Genomic DNA, 21,495 nt, shown 5'->3' with positions numbered 1-21,495 from the left:
TGTAAGTGATGTGTTGCTTTTTTTTAATTAATTTTAAGGATAAATTAACATTTTTTTAATAATGCATTGAGGACATTTGCCCCTCAACTTCAACCTGCTGTCATATGTTGAAGTGTTTCATAGAAGAAGTTATTTTGTGCCTCTGAAGGCAAACTACCTAATCAACAAAAACAATAAATTTAAAAAAAGACATCACGTTGGGGTGGCCATTTATGTTGAAGGCTAACTAACAGTCTGTTGTCAGTCAAAACAACTGTAGTTTAACCATAAAACTTCAAATTTATCTCCATCTTGGAGAAGCAGAATGAGTATGGCAGCTCGGCCAGGCTGAAGAATCACCTGTGAGCCAGTCGGTCCGTTTGGCTGAAGGCCCTCTGACCTTCTACGCAGCTGTTTCTTGTTAGTGCTTTAAAACCAATTCCCAGAGTTTCCATGCCGAATCCTGGCCCGAAGAAAGAGGCCAGGAGAGAAGGGGCTTCATGAGACCCTCTGTGTGTGTGTCTGTGTATATAAACAGAGTGGTCTTCATGTTTTATCTTATCTGGATGGCTGACCTGCAGCACGGGGAGCCTGCACTTTACACACTCTGCCCTGTGTTAAGAACACCGGCAGCGGTCGAGCTGCTGTGCTTTGGATTGCTTCAAAAATGCCAGAAATCGAATTTTAATTGATAAAAATCCGCAATGCAATCACACATGCACTTCAGAGCAAATGCACCGAACACCTTATTCCCATCATTTCCGAGGACGACTGAGCTTTGAAATGCAAACATGCAAGAAAACTATATGAAAACCATTCCTAAACTAATGGATAGCAGTTGTGTGTAGCATTTCTCCTTGTGAATGAGTTTACTCTTGAATTACTTTGCCTCGGGATGGACAGAAATCTGGAATTTTCAAGCCTCCGGGCATCACTGTGAAAGTAGACACATCCGACCAATTCATAGAGACAGTTTGATAGAGACCAGGCCGGGCCCGCTCCCCCGCCCCCAGCCCCTCCCCCACTGCGGGCCGGAGGAGGGGGGTGGAGGGGGGGGGGCTCACCTCAGGGTGACCCCCTCCTCTCTGCCCAGCTGAGATGTCTTCAGATTGATGTGCGCTGCCCTCCCTCTCTCCTCCTCCCACACATTGTGTGACTGTTTTGGGCACTTCCTCTGCTGTTCTTCCCTTAAAAGAAAAAAGCCCCCTTAATGTTGTTTTGGGGTGGGGTGGGGGTTGCTGAGCTTGCACTCAGGCTGCCGTCATACATAGGACGCTCTTTGTGTGAACTGGCAGCTCCTCAGTCAGCTGTGTCTGAGAGGTTAAAGGGCCCGTGAGAGACAGAGGAACGCTCTGAATTCCCGCCATTTGAAGTGACTTTATCTGATTGGTGCTTCGGCACCCGCCGGAAACCGGAGATTAAACTGCAGCTTAGACCCAGGAGAAGAATGGGCACGTTTTATTTCAGTATTTCAAGTTTTGCTGCACAGTTGACGTCCCACCAGCTGCCCCCCGCTGTATTTTTCTCCTGCATCTTCCTCCTTCGTCTTCACGGCCATCGCTGCAACGAAAACAAAGCCAGCGCCTGGATGCCTTGATCAGCCTCACACCTGTGCTCCAAAGTGGCCTGGCAATAAATCAGAAGTCCACCGCGGAAGCTGATTATCCCGACACATCATCAGTCTTCACAGAGAGGCCTGTACCTGCCACAGGCAGCTACACTGACGCCAACATCACACCACAAGCACACAGCCCGACTGCACGCCCTGCATGCAGGGCAGGTGGTGTATGTCCATCGTTAGGGAATAATCCCATTATGCCAAACTTTGTCATATAACAAAAAACAAGCAAAAAAGCCCATCTCCGTGTCGGCTTAACAGTATAGAAATAACCTTGTTTAAACAGTTCGCTTAATAGGTTTGCAACTAAGTGATGCAGTGACCAAGTTAATCAACCATGCCACACCACTGTATGTCATGTGATGGTGTGAGGATTAACTTTTAAATCTGCTCAGACTGGTAGCTCTGTCTACACACTGTATGTGCAAGGCTGCGAAGTGTAAGGCAGGGTTCAGTTCTAAAGGAACATCTCATCTCACCGTGTCGGCCATCACACACCATGTAAGTCAGGTCAGGTACAACCACAAACCCACCAAGACATGGCCGTCCACCTTAACTTATGGCCAGGAAGAGAAGCATCGAGGAAAGAAGCTGCTCAGAGGCCCATGGTAAATCTAGCGGAGTTGCAGAAATCCGCAGTCTGTCCACAGGACAATGAACAGTCTGCACTCTACAAATCAGGCAAGAAGAAAGACATGGAAACAAGGCCAGGAGAAGACAAGTCTGCAGTTTTAAACAAGCCACGTTGGAGACACAACAAACATGGAAGAAAGCAGCTCTGCTCAAATGAAGCCCAAACCCAACTTCCTGACAAAATACAAAGCACATTGTGACGTGGAAGACTTAACACTGCACGTCACAATGAACACATCATCCCCACTGTGAAGCATGGTGGAGGCAGCATCATGATGTAGGGAATGACAGGGAGGCTGTTCAGAGTTGATGGAAGATGAAGATAAGTACACGACAGCGTTGGAGGAAAACCTGTTAAGACTGAGGGAGACTGTGGCGAAGGTTCCCCTTCCAGCAGGACGAGCAGAAACATCCAGCAGAGCTACAACGGAAAGGTGGAGATCAAAGCACGTTCACATCCAGCCTGGCTAAGCTTGAGCTGTTTTGCAGAGAAAAATGGGGGAAAATAATTGTCTCTACATGTGCAAAGGATCTGCAGCTGTTATCAGCTAAAGGTGTTTCTACAGAGTACTGGCTCAAGAGGATGAATACTTCTGCACGCCACACTTTGCAGTTCCCTTCAGTCTATTCACTCAATACAACACGAATATTATGGGATACCACGCCCCCGCATGACCTGCTGAAGACACTTCAGTTCACACCTTTACGATGATATGATCTGTGAAAACGCATGTGAGGTCCCGCCTGCTCATATGAACGCCGCTCATCACAGTCATCCCTCAGTTCAATAGTCGCTCTCCACATCCCGTTGGTTTCACGGAGTTTCCCTGGGCTCCTCCGATGGGCCACACTCACCATCACAGCAAAAGTGAAGCACAAAATTAACGGGAATCATTCTTTCTTGAATGGACTGAAATGATCCAAAAATCCCTTCTCTCCATTTTAGATACTTTGAAGTCGACTGTATGTGGAAACAATTTGGATTTGGAAGTTTCTGACAAAAGCAGACCTTCCCTTCTGCCCTGCTGTTTCCCTCAGGGCCTGTTTGACACTGAATGGACATTAGCGTCCTGAGTTAATAGTAACCCAGGTGAGATAAGGCACTCGTGGCTTAGTCTTTAGAACAATTAGGGGAGGTGGTGCAGCACCTCCCAGGGCAGGTGATGGATCACTCGGGCGGTCGGTTCTCGGGATTGACGCTGAAAATGGGGAAAGATTGGTCGAGGCAGGCGAAGAGATTTGACAGAGACTAATCACAGAGGAGTGAAGCCAGCTGGGTCTGAGTGGGATCCATAAACAGGACGGGACAGGAACGAAGGCCTGGGCAGCTGCACAACAGCTCGGCGGGAGGATACAGCTCATCCTGAGGGGCACAGCAGGGGTGGGATCGATGGGGGCGTTTTGGCAACAGGATATAAACATGGAACCCTCGACGCAACCAACTTACTGGGATTTTAATCTCACACTCATACGCATACATCATCCTGAAAAAATCCTTATCATGTAGACCTTATCAGAACAAGGAATGCAGTCCTGATCTCTCGTCTCAGATACTCCAAGGTATGCTCAACGTCTGCAAATTTGTGCAGAGGAACATGCAAACTTCACACATAGAAATCATCTCAAGCTCTGATTTTATGATTAGCTGTAGTCCAGATTAGGATGACTAATCATGACATTACTGTTGAACACATTTCAGTTTTCTCTCCAGCTAGCTTCTCGAGTCGAACGCGTGATGCAGGCCGAGCTGCAACAACTGACTGATTGTTGAGGAAGACATAAAACCATCTAAATTCCTGCCAGGCAGCAGGAGATTTAAAAGTTCCATGCACTTTTTGCAGTGCTGACTTGAAACCTTCGGGAAACAGCAGTTCGAGTCTTCTGTTTGATGTGTACATCATAACATATACGGGCTTAGCAGACGTTCACAGGGACTAATGAATTTCCGCTGGAGTCGTCCCGTGTCAGTACGGAGACCATTGGCCTAATCCACTCACCTTCTGCCCAAAATCCTCCTATCAATAAAGAAGGTATCATCTTACCCTCCCGGAGGGCTGTTAAAAGCAAAGAGCTGCCCCGTTAAAACTTCCTTTCAGAGATGGCGGTGGCTTCGTGCTCTCCCGTAAGCCTCTAATCCTCCTGTCGCCATCACTCGCCCATGTGTTGCCCCAGAGGAAGCAACGTCTTGCAAACTAAACCTGATGGTTTCATGTTGTGTGTGTAGTGCAGGATTCCCGGATTAGGCTAAACACACACTTTTTATTAACCTTGGGCATAACACTTGCAGCGGTGTGTTGTGCATGTGTGTGTGTGTGTGTCTGTGTGTGTGTGTTTATACGAGGTATTTCTGTCCAACCTCCAAGTAACACATTTGTGTTTGTCTCGGTGGCTCTTGATGGCTGCTCACTGAGACTTGAACTGCAGAACAAATCAGTGTCTGTCTGTGTAATTGTGAGTGTGAGTGTGTATGCAAGCACATGAGCGTTTGTGTATAGCCATTGGCACGGCGCTGTGTAGTTAGGACCCAGGCCAACTTTTTTGGTGGAATTTCCTGTCGAATGGCGCACCCCCACCTCTCCTACTCCTCGGCTCCACCGCCCCCACCCCCACCCCCCCACAGCTTTCTCTCACTGGCTCGTTCTCTCAAAGCACGACAAAGGTTTTTTTTTTCTTCTTCTTCTTCTTTTTTTTTTTCCACAGAAAATTATTCCTGGCTGGGCCTGTCCTCTCAGGGTATTATTATAATCACTGAGTACTTCCTCGAAGACATGAGCCCACTTTGCTCTCCACTTCAGCACAGCCTTGATCCGGGGGCTTCATTGGGACATAATGAGAGCGCCTTTCCCTCTTCTTTGCCTGTGTCCCCGGAATGGGAGAGGCCTGTCCTGAGTTTGCACGACTGGCGTTGTCTTTAGTGAAGATCAAACTTATCCTGAAGCTGCAGCCTGATCAGGGAAGATAGATGTTGGCAGGATGTTCGGCAGGTTTCATTACGGGGGCAAAGTGGCAAAAAGATGTCCTTTTTGTGCTAGTTCACAAATAATCCCACATTTAATGTGCATTTTCACCTATAATGTTTTGTAGTGTTTGAGTTATTCAAACTTTCTAATGGGGATTGCTGGTGTACTTCTGCAGGGTTTTCTGTGGACACTCAGAGAAAATTACTGAGATGAAGTAAAAATATTACTTCATGCTATTTGCTGTATGTAGGCTGGTGCTTTTAAGAAGGACTCACGTGCACTTTGCAGAGGAGTGACCATTGCTGTGACGTTTGCTGTGAGATCATGTAAAATGTACAGCCTTCGGTGAGACAGTGTGTTACTGTCTTGATTCCAGGCCAGAGTCTTTCTGTATGAATTTGTTCTATGTGAGCCTGTCAAATCCATCTTCTTTTTTTATTTATTAATACTTATTTTATTATTCTTATATTGTTCGGATTATTAATTAGCTGCAGATGAGACTGCGTGTGGGTGAAATTAAAACTTAAATCGAACTGCAGATTACAGGGATGTACAGTGGATACACTGCACTACAGTCTATACAGCTTTACAAAATTCATCCATTGTGGCAATTTTTAGCAATCAGGCTCATTTTCACTCCCATTCAGTCTGTCTTTTTCAACATTCAATAATTTCAAGAAATAAACTACAATGTTGAAGTGTTTTGAATAGTGTTTATAACATACTGCATTACATAGCCCTGAGACGTCCTACTCATCCTAACATTATGTGCAAATTAGCCAATATATTGTCTGAATTGCCTAATACTAATACCAAGATAACACACTGAAAAAGTGGGGATCGTTTGAAAAATGCTTTTAAATGTATGATATTCATTTTAAAAAAAAAAAAAAACCTTCACTCTATGCTGATTTATGTGAACATTTTGTTCATAAGTACACTCTGGATGCTTGCACATCATCTTATATGCTTGTGAATTTGGTGACTTGGATTACAGCGCAACTGCGTACTTTAAAAAAGTCTTCAAAGTAGTCATGGTCACACTGTTAATGCCTGATTCATTCTTTGGCACATTACTTTCCAGAAAAGTTGATCTAATGTCCTCCGTACTGACACCCAGGGCAGAGTGAGCCCCACATGCCAACACACCCAAAGGGCACAGCCGGGCGGTAAATCAAGAAACCGAGGCGTGTGAATCGTCCCGCCGCGCGTACCTGTCGGTATTTGTCCCTGCAGCCCCACAAACAATGCAGCTGTCTGGGTGATGGAAGGTCCCGCTCAGCCCTTATCACCCCCGCGTCCAGCAGCACCATCCTGGGAGGGGGCAGGTGGGGGCCGAACGGGAGGGGGGGTAGAATTCTGCCTCTGGATCTTCCACTCAGTGTTGTTTATTTAGCTGTGTTTGTGCATGTGTTTTTCCCAGTCTTCCTTATTAAAGAAAACTTTTAGACCAGCCGACACATTCGCCGATGAAATATGTCACGAAGCTGAAATAAAACAGGAGAACTTCGCTGAAGAATCTAAACTTTGAAGAGGAGCACTCTTTAATGCTTCTCTTCCTCCGATTGGCTGTCTTTCAGGGAAGTTGAGGTTTCATCTCGTCTTGTGCCCTCTCCAACCTCCGTGCCAGAGATGTGCCAGGCAGCACAAGCAGGAGGCACCTCTCAGACAAAGCCCCAAACTTCTGGCTCCACTTGTGAAACAAAGCTGCGACTCCTTTTCCCACCTCTCAACCCCTCTCGCTCATTTACTGGGTGCCTCTTTTGGCTTTCTAACACACAAGTTGACTCGGATTTGGCCGCCTGTCTTACACACAAAAGCAAGGGAGGGATCCCTGGCCGGGATCCAGCGGCGGAGATCTTGATCGAAACACGGAGCCCCTCAGTCCTCACAGCTCAAAGACAAGAGGAGGCACCAGACACATTTTTACAACTCACTTTGTCTCAGAGATCAACAGATCTACACACTACAACAAGACAATCGCTCGAGTTCCAGGACATGCTGGATATTCCCCTGGGCATCCTCTATGGGATACAGCCAAACAGCACCGACGGTATTTCATTCAAGGCAGAGCAACAGTGACAGCTTTGGGTTTTTTTTATTATTCATGAGACCAGAGGTATTGTTCATGCTCCTCAGAATTTGCTATTAAGATTCATGCCTCAATTTTACTCAATAGGCATAGAAAAAGCAGCAATATAGACTATACATAGCACACGAAGTTGATTTGAGACATTTGTATTATCTTTGAAGTTGCATAAGTTCAGCAGCAGTAGTTCAGATGGTACAGTGCTCATCTTCCATTTGAATGTTTGAATTGGTGAAGAGTATTTGATAAGTCATAGAAACTTCTGTGAATCTGCATGAACTGGCCTGGCAACTACATTTTTTACAGCCCAACTGTGACCCTCAAACCTCAATCTATTCAGACTCACACACCAATCACAGCAGCTCCTGTACAAGGTTCAACATCGAGAGCAGCTTATTTGGACGTATATTCAGGGAAAGAAAGGGAATCAAACCCCAGAATATGAAGACGGGAGGCTCCGGCTGCAGGTCAGTCAGCTGGATCTGGGTTGATCTCAGCCTGCTGCAGCCCGTCCTTACAGAACCAGACATGAATGTCCTTTAGCTGGAAACGATCTGCTGACATGAGGGGACATGAAGTGATCATACAGGGGATTCTTAGCAGGAAACTCTGTTTTGAGGAGATTATACTGACCCTCCCTCTGAATTCTTCACAACTTAAGCACATTGGATCTTTTCAAAGCACCTTTGTTGTTTCTTCGTTCAGACTTGAAAGCTCATCAATACATTGAAGTTTTCAGACACACACAGGTAAAAAAACCATGGAGCCAGAGGAGTTCAGCCTTGTGAGAACACAGTGGGAGACGTACTTCTGACACCTGTCTGCTCCACTGAGACCTGTGGTTGTATTCCACTCCAGGTTTGAATGGTTCAGTAAAAATGTTTTCATTTAGTCACAGCTGGAGGGGTTCTTCCTGTGTCTATGTGACATTTCTCCATATATTCTGTTAATCTCCAACTGGTAGCTCACACTCTCCAGGTGTTGGTGAATTTCTGTCTGTTTTCTGTTTTTTCAGTCTTAAAATGGATCGTAACCTGCCTTTTGTCCTGAATTGGCTGCATCCCTCTGCCAGATTAATTAGGATATAGAAGACAGATTGAAAAATGCAATCGTAAAATTGTATTAATTTTGATTTCTTATCAAAATCTGCTTTTTAGATGTACCTCTTGGAAATGCACAGCAGTCGCATTGTTTGAGTAGCGCCAGACTCTTCTAAAGTTTGACTTCTGAAAGGAAAAAACAATCACGAAGAGGCGGTGCGGTACTCTGAAGCAAATTCCACAGCACTTAAATGTTTCCCAGTTCAGAGTTGCCTTCAGGGAAAGTCTCCTCTCCCAGTCGTGTGTAATCCCATCAGAATTAACCGAGAACAAGATGGTACAGCGTCAGTGTGATTGCCCCAGTCACGGTAACAAAAGGCTCAATCAGGGTTAAGTAGCTGTAATGTCTGTCTTTGTAACCAGCATCACCTAAAAACAACATCCCACATTCTATGGCCGCCCCGAGGCACAGGGTCCTGTTACACCTTGTTCCACAGCGCTGGCTCCAGTGAGGGAGTCACCTCAGGCACATCTGAAACAGGAAGCTGCCGTTTAAGAAATGCAGACATTAAAACAAAAACAAAAAAACATTGTGCATTATCGTTTTCCTGCATGCTGTCTTTTCTTTTTGATATGTTGTCTTGACGGATTAAATAAAGTTGTGCTCCACTGACCACGTGTAGAAAACATGTTTCATCAGCTTCCCATTTCCAGTTTCTTACCCTTTATGTTTATTTTCCCAGATCATCAGAGAAACACAAAACTTTGTGCACAAATGTTTCACATTAGAAGCTCTCCAGAGCAGAATGGCAAACGGGGGGGAAAACCCTCAAGAGTGGGTCTGATTGAATAGATTAAGTGGATGGAAGTAAACCTGAGTAATACATTACTGCGGCACTGATTCCATGAGCTCTGGACAGATGTACATTACGTAGCATGACCAGAAGTAGACCGACTTATTTAGTTTTGCTCCACAGTATCGGGTTTGTCTGGAAACCTGCTGCAGTTTCCCGTTCGACACTGGGTGATTGTCTTCTCAGATCACGATAACGATCTCCTCTTTCTGAATTTGACCTTTGACTTCCACGGTACCGTGCTTGCTGGACGGTGATCCTCGCAGCAACCGCAGATCAGGCAGAGAACGCTGCTTTGCCCTGCGCTCCATCTTTTTTTTCTGTCTCGTTGCAGTCAGTGCACACACACACACACACACACACAAATATTTCATATTCCGACTTGTGGTTTTTGTTTGTTTTATCCTCCTTCAAACATCTGAATCCTGAACAAATCAAACTGGGGTGAATTAGTAGGCCTTTTGACTATGATTAGAGCTCTCCTCCTCCACACAACAACATATCCTACTCTCCTCTCGTAATGACAGTAATTAATGAAAATTGGCTGCGTTGTTCTGAAGAGACTTCCCTAAAGGCATCAGACCGTTTATGGCAGGAAATGGTGCATTCGTGCATTCTTCGTCTGACACATAAAAATAACATTCGTCGTTGCGTAAAAGCTCCGTTGGTCTTATTGGATGGAGCGAGACATTAATGAATGTACAGTTCTTGGGAAAAAAGCCACAGACAGTGTAGAAGGTTTCAATTACCAGCGGTTTACGGGAACTGTAAATAAAGTCGTGTCTCATTCTGCAATGAAACCCCAGCGAGTCCTTTCAACTTTAATAAACCTCCATCATGCTTGACGCTGTGTCGGTGCTTCTCTGATTGGACCACATTCATGAAATGCAGCTCAACTTTCATCTGCTTTCTGTACTTGCAGGCGCCCACCATCTTTTCCCCACTTTTCACACGCCCATCCCCATCGACATGAGGCACCACGAGGGGCGGTATCACTACGACCCCCATCCACTCCACAGCATGCACGGGTAAGTCAGATTTCGTTTTTTTGATGACCCAGGAAAGGAAATTTTTCCATCTTCACCAATCTGGGAACATTTTAAAATGTGTGCGTCGGTTAGCCTGCGTGCATGTATTGCGCCGAGAAATCAGAATTTATTTATTTTCTGCAGTATGATTTATAATGAGAGAAAATGATTTAGAACGCTGGGTTGTAAGCTCAGGACGAATAGGTTGGAAGTCCAGTATGCTTTGTAAATTGTGTCCTAACTTGACCTAAAAAAGGAGCATTAATTTGTTTTCCTGCTTTATGGATGCAGAATTACCATAAAAGCGTGGCCTTCTTCGCACTGCCACGCCTTCCCACATGCCTTATCAAAGGTACTACAATCCAGGAAGGGAACCTGGGAGTAAGATCAATTGAGGTTTAGGGAGAACTCTGCTCTTACATTTAAATTCAGCAAGATCAGGTGATACGCAGTGTCGGCACAGCTATTTATCACCAGCAAAGCGAGGAAGAGGAGGGGGGAGTCCATGCACCCGCTTTGTTGTGATTAATGTGATGTGACTCTGACAGCGTGTTCCCACTAATTCATCAAGGCCTTGATGTCGCTGTCTTTTTCCCCAGCGTGCGCCAAATTCACCTAATTACAGCGCGTCGTCTCAGAGAAGGAGGGCAGGGTATCGGAGCGGGGCGCTCGGTGGCAGCACTTTGCGACTGGGTCGCTGCAGAGCGTCAGTGTTGCTCCTCCACTCTGAAGGATCGTTCGGTACATTATTGTTTGGAAGTAACGTAACAAGAGCTGCAGCTCTTTCAGTCACAACTGCACTGCTGCACTTCTTTTCTACCGGATTTCCCTGTTAAGACTCATCCGGACAATTTGCAGTCGACATGCCTCGTGACTGCTATCTTCATTATTAGTGTTAGGCCTCGCCTCGTTTCATTCCTCGCCCTGAGCTCAGTGGAGGCGTAGGGAGGCTTTAGCACGACAGAATGAGACAGAGACACACCTGGGTGGGGTGGGGTTTGGACCTTTTCCTCTCCACCTTCCACTATTGTCTGCTTGACTGTTTTCTAAAGATTTTTTTGATTTATTGACGCTCTCATGGCTTCTTCAGCAGTTTACATTAAACGTGTCCCCGGCATATGTTCTTGCTTCTTTTGCACTGAGACATGTTGATTTATTACATTTGAAGATATTGTGACAGCTATAATTCCAGACTCTGAAAATCCGTCTGTACCCCACAACTTTTGATCCAGTGTCTTACTCAAAGACAGCTGACTCAATTTGACATGGTTAGATTGAATCCACTGCGATGAGGACCTAGTCTGAGTAACTAAACCCACTTCAGTGACCTAACCTCCAAACTCTCACCGGTTCTCCACAGCGCCATCAAATTCTCATCCTCAGTAACACTGTGATCAGTGGTGCCATCACCAACCCAAGATATGGGAAGGTTAAAACAGATGTGATGTTCTATCATTATTCACGTTCATTCCATCAGAAGTAGCTCCAGTTTCAATGCATCCCTGTCTTTACGTCCTCTCTAGGTCATTGTTGTAAGTTTGGAAGAAAGAGAAAGAAGAGAGGACGTTACCAGATATGGCCACTTGCCCAGTGAAGGGTTGAGAAAGAATATCAAACCTAATTGATTAAACAGTCACATCCAAAGTTTGAAAATCAAACGTGTTGAATGTGAGGCCTCTTTTCGTAGTCAGAATGGCATTTCACAGAAAGAGCCTCATGAGAACGACCGACCACATCTGAAGGGGCTTTTATGCTTGTTATTCCAACCTGTTGACAGGGAAGGGCCGGATGAAACGGAGTCCAGGTTACAATGTGAAAAGTTTTAGCAAGGACGCTGTTCAGCACATTTCTGAGTGCTTAGTCCAATATTCAAAAGCAGAAACCTTCAAACTGCGGTCTGCCCATCCTTCTCCATTCCTCGGAGATGAAACGTGCCCCATCCGAACTGCCTGTGGAACACATTAGGAACATCCTCCCAGGGGATAACAGCAGAACTTGGACTCGGATGCAGCACTTTTGTGCTGCATTGTGGAGAACGGGCATCTTCTGTGTAAAACCCACAAACTCAGGGACGCCGGTCACCATGCCAGCGTGTTTGACTGGGTAATTAGCATCTGAAATCTGCTCTTCCGTTCCCAGAACCTCAATGACAACGCAACGGATGAGAAAAACAGATCCCCCGCTCATTCCGCAGCCCGTATTTATGCTTTTCGGGAAGCAGTCGGGGGGCAAATTGCAGCACTGAAACATTGAAATATGCCCAAGGTTTTTGTGTGGCGTGGCTGCGGCCTGCTCCGCCCCTGTACGCAAACAGATGTGGTCCGGCTCAGCGGGCAGCCGGCCCGCTCAAGGCCCACCGCCCCTCTAACCGGAATGTGTTGATTAAATACAGTTTCCAGATCGGCCATTCGGATTGATGCCGTTTTCCCCGTCACTGTTTTGGTTTGGTTAACATGGCAGCGGGAGGAGGCGGAGGGGTGGGTGTTTCTTCCTCAGCCGCTGATTGGCTGTGGGCGGTTGCGACCGACACGCGGTCGTCTTGTGTTGTTTCTCGCCGGCTACAGTCAGGACTCGCCGTCACGGCTCATGTTTGAATTTGGATGCTCCCCTGAGTTACAGCCAGGAATGTGCTGTGAAAAGACAAGGGGGCCATCAATCAAGAGACCAGGATGCTGCAAATCAATGCGCTGAAAATTTCACGGTTTATTGCACGGTGTCTGAGTAATTTCTCCTGCGCTCAAAAAAAAAAAACAAAAAAAAAACACCAAATGGTATGTGACAGCAGTGAAGTCAAATAATAGATAATTACCCTCAATATAATCCCATCTCATTTCAGTGCATTATCCCGTCGTCTGACACAGCTCCAGCGGGCCCCTCCTCTGTGCGGGCCGGTACAGTATCGTGTTGTCTCCAAATCCTCAGCATCCTGATCAGGGGCCAAAAAACAACCCAGGCAGGATCTTAGCGTGTCCCCCGAGGGCCAGCGTGGTGATTTATCTTGATCGCCTTAGCTGCCCAGAAGTACAGAAGTGAGTGTGTCGCACCATAATTCATCCCACCATGAGCCAGCAGGGAAAATGCCAGAGAGGCAAATACTAACTTGTTGGTCAGCGAGCTGGCAGGAAGGGGAAGTTTATGTTGGAGCGTGGTGACGTGACTTTTGACAGAGAGAAGGGGCTAAACAAGGTGATTGAACATTTTCACACCTATGGATGAAGGTATTTCTCTCGAAGCTGAATTGAGCTTATTTGTACGACCACAACTTCTGCACAGCACTTGGTTAATAGCTTGTTGAAGTGCACGAAGATGCAGTTTTAGGCAGTTTTTTTTTTTTTTTTTTTACAGTTCAGTTTTATGGTCATATGGTTCTGAGCTGGATCCAGTATTGATCATAACTATTTGCCAATGAGACAAAAGCAAAACTGGAAAAAAAAAAAAATAGTAATAATAAGAACAAACATTTTTGCCCTCAGAGATGAACTCTATCATTTTTTATTTGGTTTCCATGGGTTCAAATGTAGACTTTTTTGATCGGTTTGATTTTGCTGCCGATATCCCAGCAACCAGTCGCTCATCTTCTTCTACCAACTTTAGCCACAAGGGGGCAGAGCTCAGTCCAACCCTGGTTTATTAAATTGTTGAATAGATGAGAAGAGATGATCCGCAGATTTGTTTGAAGGTAAATGGTTAATGCCAATGCAAATCTGCAAAAAAGTAGTTCAGGATGTTAACGTCCACAGAGTTGCTGTCTACCTTTAGTTTTTGGATTTAAACAGCTGATGGCAGCATGGATGAGACTGAAAGCTACTGCTTTTACTCAGCCACTGCTGTGTTTTGACACTTGGATTTCATACATTTATTTCATACACACATTTCAAGGTTCAATCCTGCAGCTCACCCTGTCCATGTCCCCAACTGCTCTTGGGCAAGGCATTAAAGTCCACCTACATGAGCGTTATGCATTATGCAGCTGTCACTTGCTGTGTGGAGGTGGTTGTGAGAGCGTATAGCGATGCTCATGCATTAAAAGATGGATGGGTGCAGCATTAATTGGTTTTGTTTGATTTTGAACTGGGACTTGATGAAGACGGAGTTGGTTTCTTTCACTGCACCACTGTACCGTACCGTAATCTGCCCCTGATGTACGTGCGCGCTGGTATGCACTTACTCATGAGGTTACTCATATGCTCAACAAGCTGTACCTTGTCCAAATCACTTTTTCTCACAGCACAGTTTTAACAATGGAACAACAGAGAGGATGTAATCACACGGCGCAGAACACAGAGACAAATAGCAATTACCCGGCAGCGAGCATGTCATCGGCTGGCTTATAGCAGCTTCCTACCTCTCTGCCTCTCTCTGTGGTTTTCCCACTATCACCTGCATGAGGACGAGAGCCGAAGCGCTCCTGCAACTCGTCCTAGGTCTGTTTCCTCCGCTCCAGCCACCCATACTGCTCAGGTATGATGAAAAGCCCTTTAAATGGCAGCTGCTGATTAAGAGACAGGGCTCTCCCACCGCTGCGAGACCCCTGGAGAGCCTCTCACTCTCAGCCGAGTGGCTGGAGCCTCTGGAAAACACACACACTTCAAGTAACGTCTTGTCAGAAAGAGGGTGGACCGACAAGGCTTCAATAATGGTACCTGCCAGACAAGGCTGTTATTTGCAGCCTCCTGAAAGGCAACAGCAGTAAATTTCACCTTATTATCATGGCTTCATGCGCACTTTTGGTGATTTGAGAGATTTACTGCAGCTGGAGCGCTGTGAGCCAACACGCTGCCGACGATCAGCCAAAGAAACAAATAACTTTTCCTGATATGAGGGTTTCAGTCAAAAAGCAACAAAATGGTTTGGCGAGCTGCAGCTTAGGCACTTTTATTGGGATTAAATTGATTTCTTTTGAGACTTTATCAACCGTGTTCGACTTCGGACCAATGATTCTCAGTGTAAAACCCAGTTTCGTTTTATTCATAAAGCACCATTCAGACAAAATGTAATACTTTAATTAGTCCAATAGAGAATAGAAATACATCAAAACAAAGCAATGAGATGGCAAGAATGAAATACAATACATGAAGTGTAAATAAAGTAAAATCTGTATTACAGTAAATAAAATATCTCTAACAGTACGCCAAACCTCTCTTTAAGCAGACACTTTTGGTATCTTCCTTTCTACACTTCAAGCCACTTAGAAAACTTATCTATAACCTTAAACGAGTGTTTTTAGCCTACATAGTTTATTTCCAGACTTTGTGTTTAGTTCCACATCGTGCATCTTATCCTAGCTTCTTGTGAAACCTGTGTGACGCCTGGTGCTCAATAATTATCATAAATTATTAAGACTGAGTTGTAATGAGTAAACTAAATCCTGAAATGTCTTTAATCACCATCCTCAGCTGGAAACTTCTGATTTCCCTGTTTTTCAATGAAGAAGATTCAAGAATGTTTTCATCTTGGATTTATTTTTTATTTTATCAGTAATGTTGGTGCATCCAGTGAGTGGAATGAAGCACTTTCATCTTACATATTCTGCCTTCAGGAAATGAGCACTGACAAAAAAAATGACCATGAAGTCATGCTTTCTAACTGTGTGTGTGGTATCACAACAAAATATTTTGTTGACAGAAGTCCATGCACATCCCTGTTAGTTTCGGGTGAATATTCTGACAGCGAGGAGAACAAAAAATTGAGGAGCAGCATATTCTTCATCAGTCCTCTTCGTCTTTCTAGTCTGTTCATGTTTATTTTGCTGAAGAGCCGATCTTTCCTATAAGTTTTCTATCATTCATTATCGTGACATATGGGATGGTGAAGTATTTCTTCTGCAGTTTGTCTGTAAAACTGCATTTATGCTCTGGGATTTTCTGTCTGAGGGGGAACTCGGAGAGTGTTGGAGGGAGGCATTGTCCTGTTTTGGAATGTCTAGTATTAACTGACCAACTAATCTGATTGATGCCATCTTATTGGTAGTTTAATCACTGCTTGATGTTGGTGAAATTAGTAAATACTGTATAAAAGACGGATTACTATTGCAACAACACATCATCAGTAGGGTAAAACTAACCTGTCTCACGACGGTCTAGTAAATTTCTAAAGCAATATGTGAAACCAATAAATGCAGTCCATGCTACATGTTAGCTGTTCATAGTCCGATTTGTAAACATTAGTTTACAGTTATTGAAATGCGTGTGCATGAAAGGACAATAGACATAAATCCAACCAAACAAATAAGTAATATTATATATACATTTATGATGAGTGGTAAAGTAATTAGATTATGTTTTTAAAAAAATGAGCTCCTAATAATCTGGTCTTTAAAGGTGCATTAAGGAGTTTTTCAACTTTAAAAATACCTATTTTCCACCATAAATATGTGACAAATATTCAATGCTGTGTAGAATGTGCCCTGACATATTCATTGAAAGTACTGCTAACAGCGCTAAATTGTCACTTGAAAGTTGCAGTGCCGGTCCGGCAATTTGCATTTCTTGGGGAGAATTTGAGAAGATGTGACGTAATGCGTGCTCCCACTGGCCTGACTTGCTTAGCTTTCGTTTTGTCCGCCATCACTCCGCCAGATGCTTAACTGAGCAGTATTGAGGATGGATCTTCCAGAGAGTAAGAAAAGACTGGCTTCTAGCACTGCCACCACTCCAGCACAGACCCCACCAGGCAAAAGACACTTAAATCTTACTCGAGCGCTACTAAAAGAGCGAAGAAGGAGGCTGACCAAAAGTTACAAATATAACTTTACTTACTTCAGTTGAAGCCATTCTTGCGAATCGATCACCTTTTCTGCGTGCCAAGGCTGCTAATGCAGTTCCGTGCACGAACATGGATGAAAGCCACAGGCAGGAGCGTTTCACTAAGCTGCAGTTACGCCCAAGGCCTGCAGGGGCCGTTGTTTCACATAAAACGTGCAAACTCCTTAATGCAACTTTAACAGCTCTTTGCAATGCCATTTCTGCAGATGAACTTCATATTTTAGAAGAGAACAGTTAAATTGGTCAAACTGCAGCAGGTGAAACTTCTTTAAAAGGGGAAAATTGTGCATGTCTACAACTTTAAATCTTTGAAAACAGTTGTTTGTGAGTGTACTAAATGATATAAATTGTAAGCAAAGTCTGGCATTCATTGTGGCTCTCTCAACATCACTCCACGGTGGAGGTGAAGGGAAAAACGTGCTAAAACTGCTGCATTTCATCAGACAGGTGTTTCTAATAATCCCTTCATTCAGGAAACACATCAGACTCGACTGCGTTACAGCTTTATTATTTCGCCAAATGTTGGGAACCCCAGTGTGAAATTGCCTTGATGAGCTTTGAGTCACCGGGTTTAGCTGGAGAGGAGACCCACATGGTGCCAGCGTACCAGGTAGTCCTTCAGCAGAGCGCCCAGGCACTAATCTGAGGAGGCAGTGCCAGCCGCTCAGTGTGCGGACCGAGCGAAGTGTGTTTTTGTGTATGGAGCGTCTGTTTCTCCTCACTTCTCCCCTCGCGCCCAGAACAGAGGGCCCTTTATGGCTGTTTGTCGGGGGAAGAGTGGCGGGGCCTGACGGCAGAAAGTTGGCCCTCGGACAAGGCCGACAGTCTGCAGGCGCTTACGGGAAATGGAGCGAGGGCCGTGGGCAGGGCCGGCCCGGGCGCAGGCTGGCGTCCGCACAGAGGACGGGGAGGGGGTCCGGGGAGGGCTGGGTGGTGTGTTTCTCAGCCCTCTGCCAGGTCTTTGGCTCACCGTTCATCTCCACAGAAAACAACTACAACCTGCTTTGGTTTCACTCAATCCAAACAAGTCGGGTTTTCTACCTGATTCCTCTCACAGGCTGCAAAGATGAGGAGGCCGTATTCTTTACATTTACCTCACTCACAGTCACAGAGCTCACACACACACACACACACACACACACACACACACACACACACACACACACACACACACACACACACACACACACACACACCTACACACACACACACACACACACACACACACACACACACACACACATGCTGTGTACCCAGCCTGCAGATGATGCTGCCAAGGATCAAAACCACACACATAAACAGTCATTTGTTCACGGCAGCCATTGAGCGGCTCACACGGCGTTCGCTCGGAGTCACTGCGAGGAAGGCTTCAGCGCCGTCTCCATAACATGCCGTTGATGTGTGTGAGCAGCTGGAAACAGGAGAACTTACACATCATGTGACTGTGTTCGATGTCTGATCGATTTAACCAGCAGAAATCATCACCTCTGTTGGTTTTCTGAGTTTGAAAACACAAAGGAAAGAAGATTTGAAGTCACAATGTCGACCAGATGTTAAAAAGAATCCCATGATTCAACCACGGCTGTTACTGGCACTGTATCTGTAGCGCGTGTTACGAGAAATAGAAAAAGAAAATACACAGAACACCCAATTTTAGTTTTTTTTTTTCTATTGTGGAGACTTTCAAGAAGTTAAATTGTGCATTTAAATGACTCTCACTCAGTAGTGATATGCCAGCATTTTACAGTGAAGCCAAACACTAGCACACACACACACACCCACTCGAAGCAACATGCAAAACCAGGAGCCTTCCAAATATGATTTGATAGATGCACGATGATTTCTGGTTCCCCCCAAGGTGGTCCTGGACCCATCGTTACGGTAGTGAAATGGATGTAAATCTACTTCCTATATATACTTTTTTTTTTTGCACAATAATAGTGTGACATATTTCAGATTGGGATCTGTGGATTGTCTAATGGGTTTTAGTTTCAGCTGCGTCTGCTACAGTCCTGATAACAGAGTGTGGTAAAACGGCTACCTAATAACCTGAGCTTGATCTCTATTAGTCATCGTTTCTCCATCCTGAGTGTGCCTCTGAGGGCAGATTTTCTCCCACACACACTCACACACACACACACAGCGGGAACCATAATGCACCAGGCCCACAGGAGTCCTGGTGCCCAGATACCAGCGGCCCGCAGACGGTCTCTCATTGAGCTGAGCTCAATAAGAGCTGAGCTCGGGGCGACTGAGGATTGCAGCACTCGCTTGTCTGCGTTCCTGCATGAAAACCTGCCAATTACCAGCCAGAGACGACAAATTTACAGCACAGCCTGATTTGACCGGCAGGCTTGCAGATGAAACTTGTAGCTGACGTTAGCTACTTAGAGGTTATGAGCATCCGGTTATGTCCTCTTATCAGGTAATAGCTGATGAGGGAGCCTGTAGTTTCTCCCACCCACACGATGAAGACGTGTCCTCCCAGCAGACCCTGGGTCTGGACTTGTCTGTAGCTTTGGGGCTCAATCGGAGAAGGCGAACAAAAGAGGATTATTATATATTAGCTGAGGGGCTGAGGAGGGGAGGGGTGCAGGTGGATGGAGACTGGAGGTGGAATAGCAGAAGTTAAGGCTTGTCTGTGAACATCCCAGATAAGATCATGATGATAACAGCGGCACAATGCAAGCGATCAAATTAGCGCCGACTATCTCTCACCTCGCCATTGTCTATTCTCTCCTTGCACTATGACCCGCCTCCTCATCCTCCTTCTCCTCCCTGATTTTTTTCCCCCATCTCTGTCTCTTATCTCTCTGTATTTGTTTCCTTTACCTCATCCTGCCTGGTTTTTGCTCTCCGCAGACCTCCAGGACTGACGGGCAGCCCGGTCATCTCGGATATTTCTCTGATCCGCCTGTCGCCCCACGCCGCGGCCGGGACGGGCGAGTCGCCCTTCAGCCCTCCTCACCCTTACGTCAGCCCTCACATGGAGCACTACCTGCGCTCGGTGCACGGCAGCCCCACCCTCTCCATGATCTCAGCCGCCCGAGGACTCAGCCCTGCAGAAGGTAAGACTCTCCAAACTCCAAACCACCAGAGACTCGCCGAGTGCATTAGAGCTTTGCACCAGAAACTACAGCGTTCTGTAGTTGCTCTGCTCTGCTGTGTTCCACTGTGCTGCTTTTTCTGTAACGCCACTGTGAATCTGTTACTCTGTGATCAATATTGTAAATCAGTTTAAGGAATCGCATGCCCATGCTGATACAGGATCAGTTTCACCTGGCTTGATGAATCTGTGTGTTCTCAACCTCGCTTGGTCTTCTGTGTAACCAATTAATCCTGAACCCTCTTGGTTTGGATTGGATGAGCCTGGATTAGTCACTTGTCTTGGGGTCTGTTACATGAAAGTAGGATTCGGACATCGATGTGTCGATCCTACTTTCGTGCAACAGGCCTCAGCTCTGTATGTTTTATTGTTGATGTTAAAAATGCCTTGAAAAGTAAGCATCTCCGATCAGTACGCAAAGTTACTGACTTAGTATTATGAATGGTCAAATAAATTATTGTTCAATCTCACTGGTGAAAAGTAATTTCATATGATCTTCTTTCAATATTTTGCTAGTTTTTGCAACCGTAGGCTATTTGCTCGCTCACTCTGCATTGGCACTGATGACAGCCTGGACACTGTGTGCAGAGCTTTGGAAATGCAGCATGACTGTGGTGGATGTTTTACCAGCTAATACCTCACCAACGGCCTATACACTGAACAAAATAATCAAGATTTTAAACAGAAAAATTCCTTCACTTGCAATAAACTATGAAGAGGTGGAACTTCTAAAGTCCATCGCGTCCTGTGTTTGATCGGTTTGCGTCTATTTTACCCTGCGCTGTTTTCACAAAAAATCACAGTGCTGTGCAAGCAGACCAACAAGTGGTATTCAAGCAGACACATCCACTTGTTTGGTGCAGATGGCAGCGTTCACACTTCCACAACTCGCCTGCTCAAACAGAGCAAACATATTGGTGTTCATTTTAATCAGACACAGTCAAATTTCGATAGGTTGAAAAATAGGACTCAAATAGTTGGACAAAATGAAGAAGTGAGAAAATTGCAAACACAGTGTCCTATTACAAAAAGGGCTGAAATACAATTTATAATGTTCAAACTACCATCAGATAATGTGATAATCTACATTTCATCACCTGAAAGAAAAGGTCTCCAACACACGACCCCTGAAACTTTCACAAAATTATCTTTAAATGAACAGATTTTCTTATTGTTATTTTATTTGCAGTGGAAGAATTTTCCAAATGACTCGTAATGTTCTGGCTAAAAGAAATATTCTCAGCTAATGTTGGTTGAATAGATAAAATGACTAAAACTGCTGGAAGTATTAAAGGAAATGAAAAATGACTAAAGTGGCAAAACAAAAAAAACACCTAAAGAAGAAAAATACACTGAGAAGCAGCTGATATTCCCATCTCGCTGTGAACTATGAATTTTACATGCATGCCATGCACACACTTTTG

The 21,495-nt window shown here is 45.1% G+C and overlaps 1 protein-coding gene across 1 annotated transcript in view; it reads left to right on the top strand.

The window, feature by feature from the left end:
- Positions 1 to 21,495, top strand: part of gli2a (GLI family zinc finger 2a) — an 89,063-nt gene that overhangs the window by 37,742 nt on the left and 29,826 nt on the right. The window contains exons 3-4 of the mRNA XM_030112123.1: positions 10,096 to 10,201; positions 19,828 to 20,033. Of these exons, the coding sequence (XP_029967983.1) occupies positions 10,096 to 10,201; positions 19,828 to 20,033 (312 nt within the window). The remainder of the gene's footprint in view (positions 1 to 10,095; positions 10,202 to 19,827; positions 20,034 to 21,495) is intronic.

The sequence above is a fragment of the Salarias fasciatus genome, chromosome 16 (assembly GCF_902148845.1).
Source record: "Salarias fasciatus chromosome 16, fSalaFa1.1, whole genome shotgun sequence".
In the NCBI taxonomy this organism is placed as follows: Eukaryota; Metazoa; Chordata; class Actinopteri; order Blenniiformes; family Blenniidae; genus Salarias; species Salarias fasciatus.
Note: the sequence above shows the minus strand (reverse complement) of the source record. Positions and strands in the feature narration are given on the sequence as shown.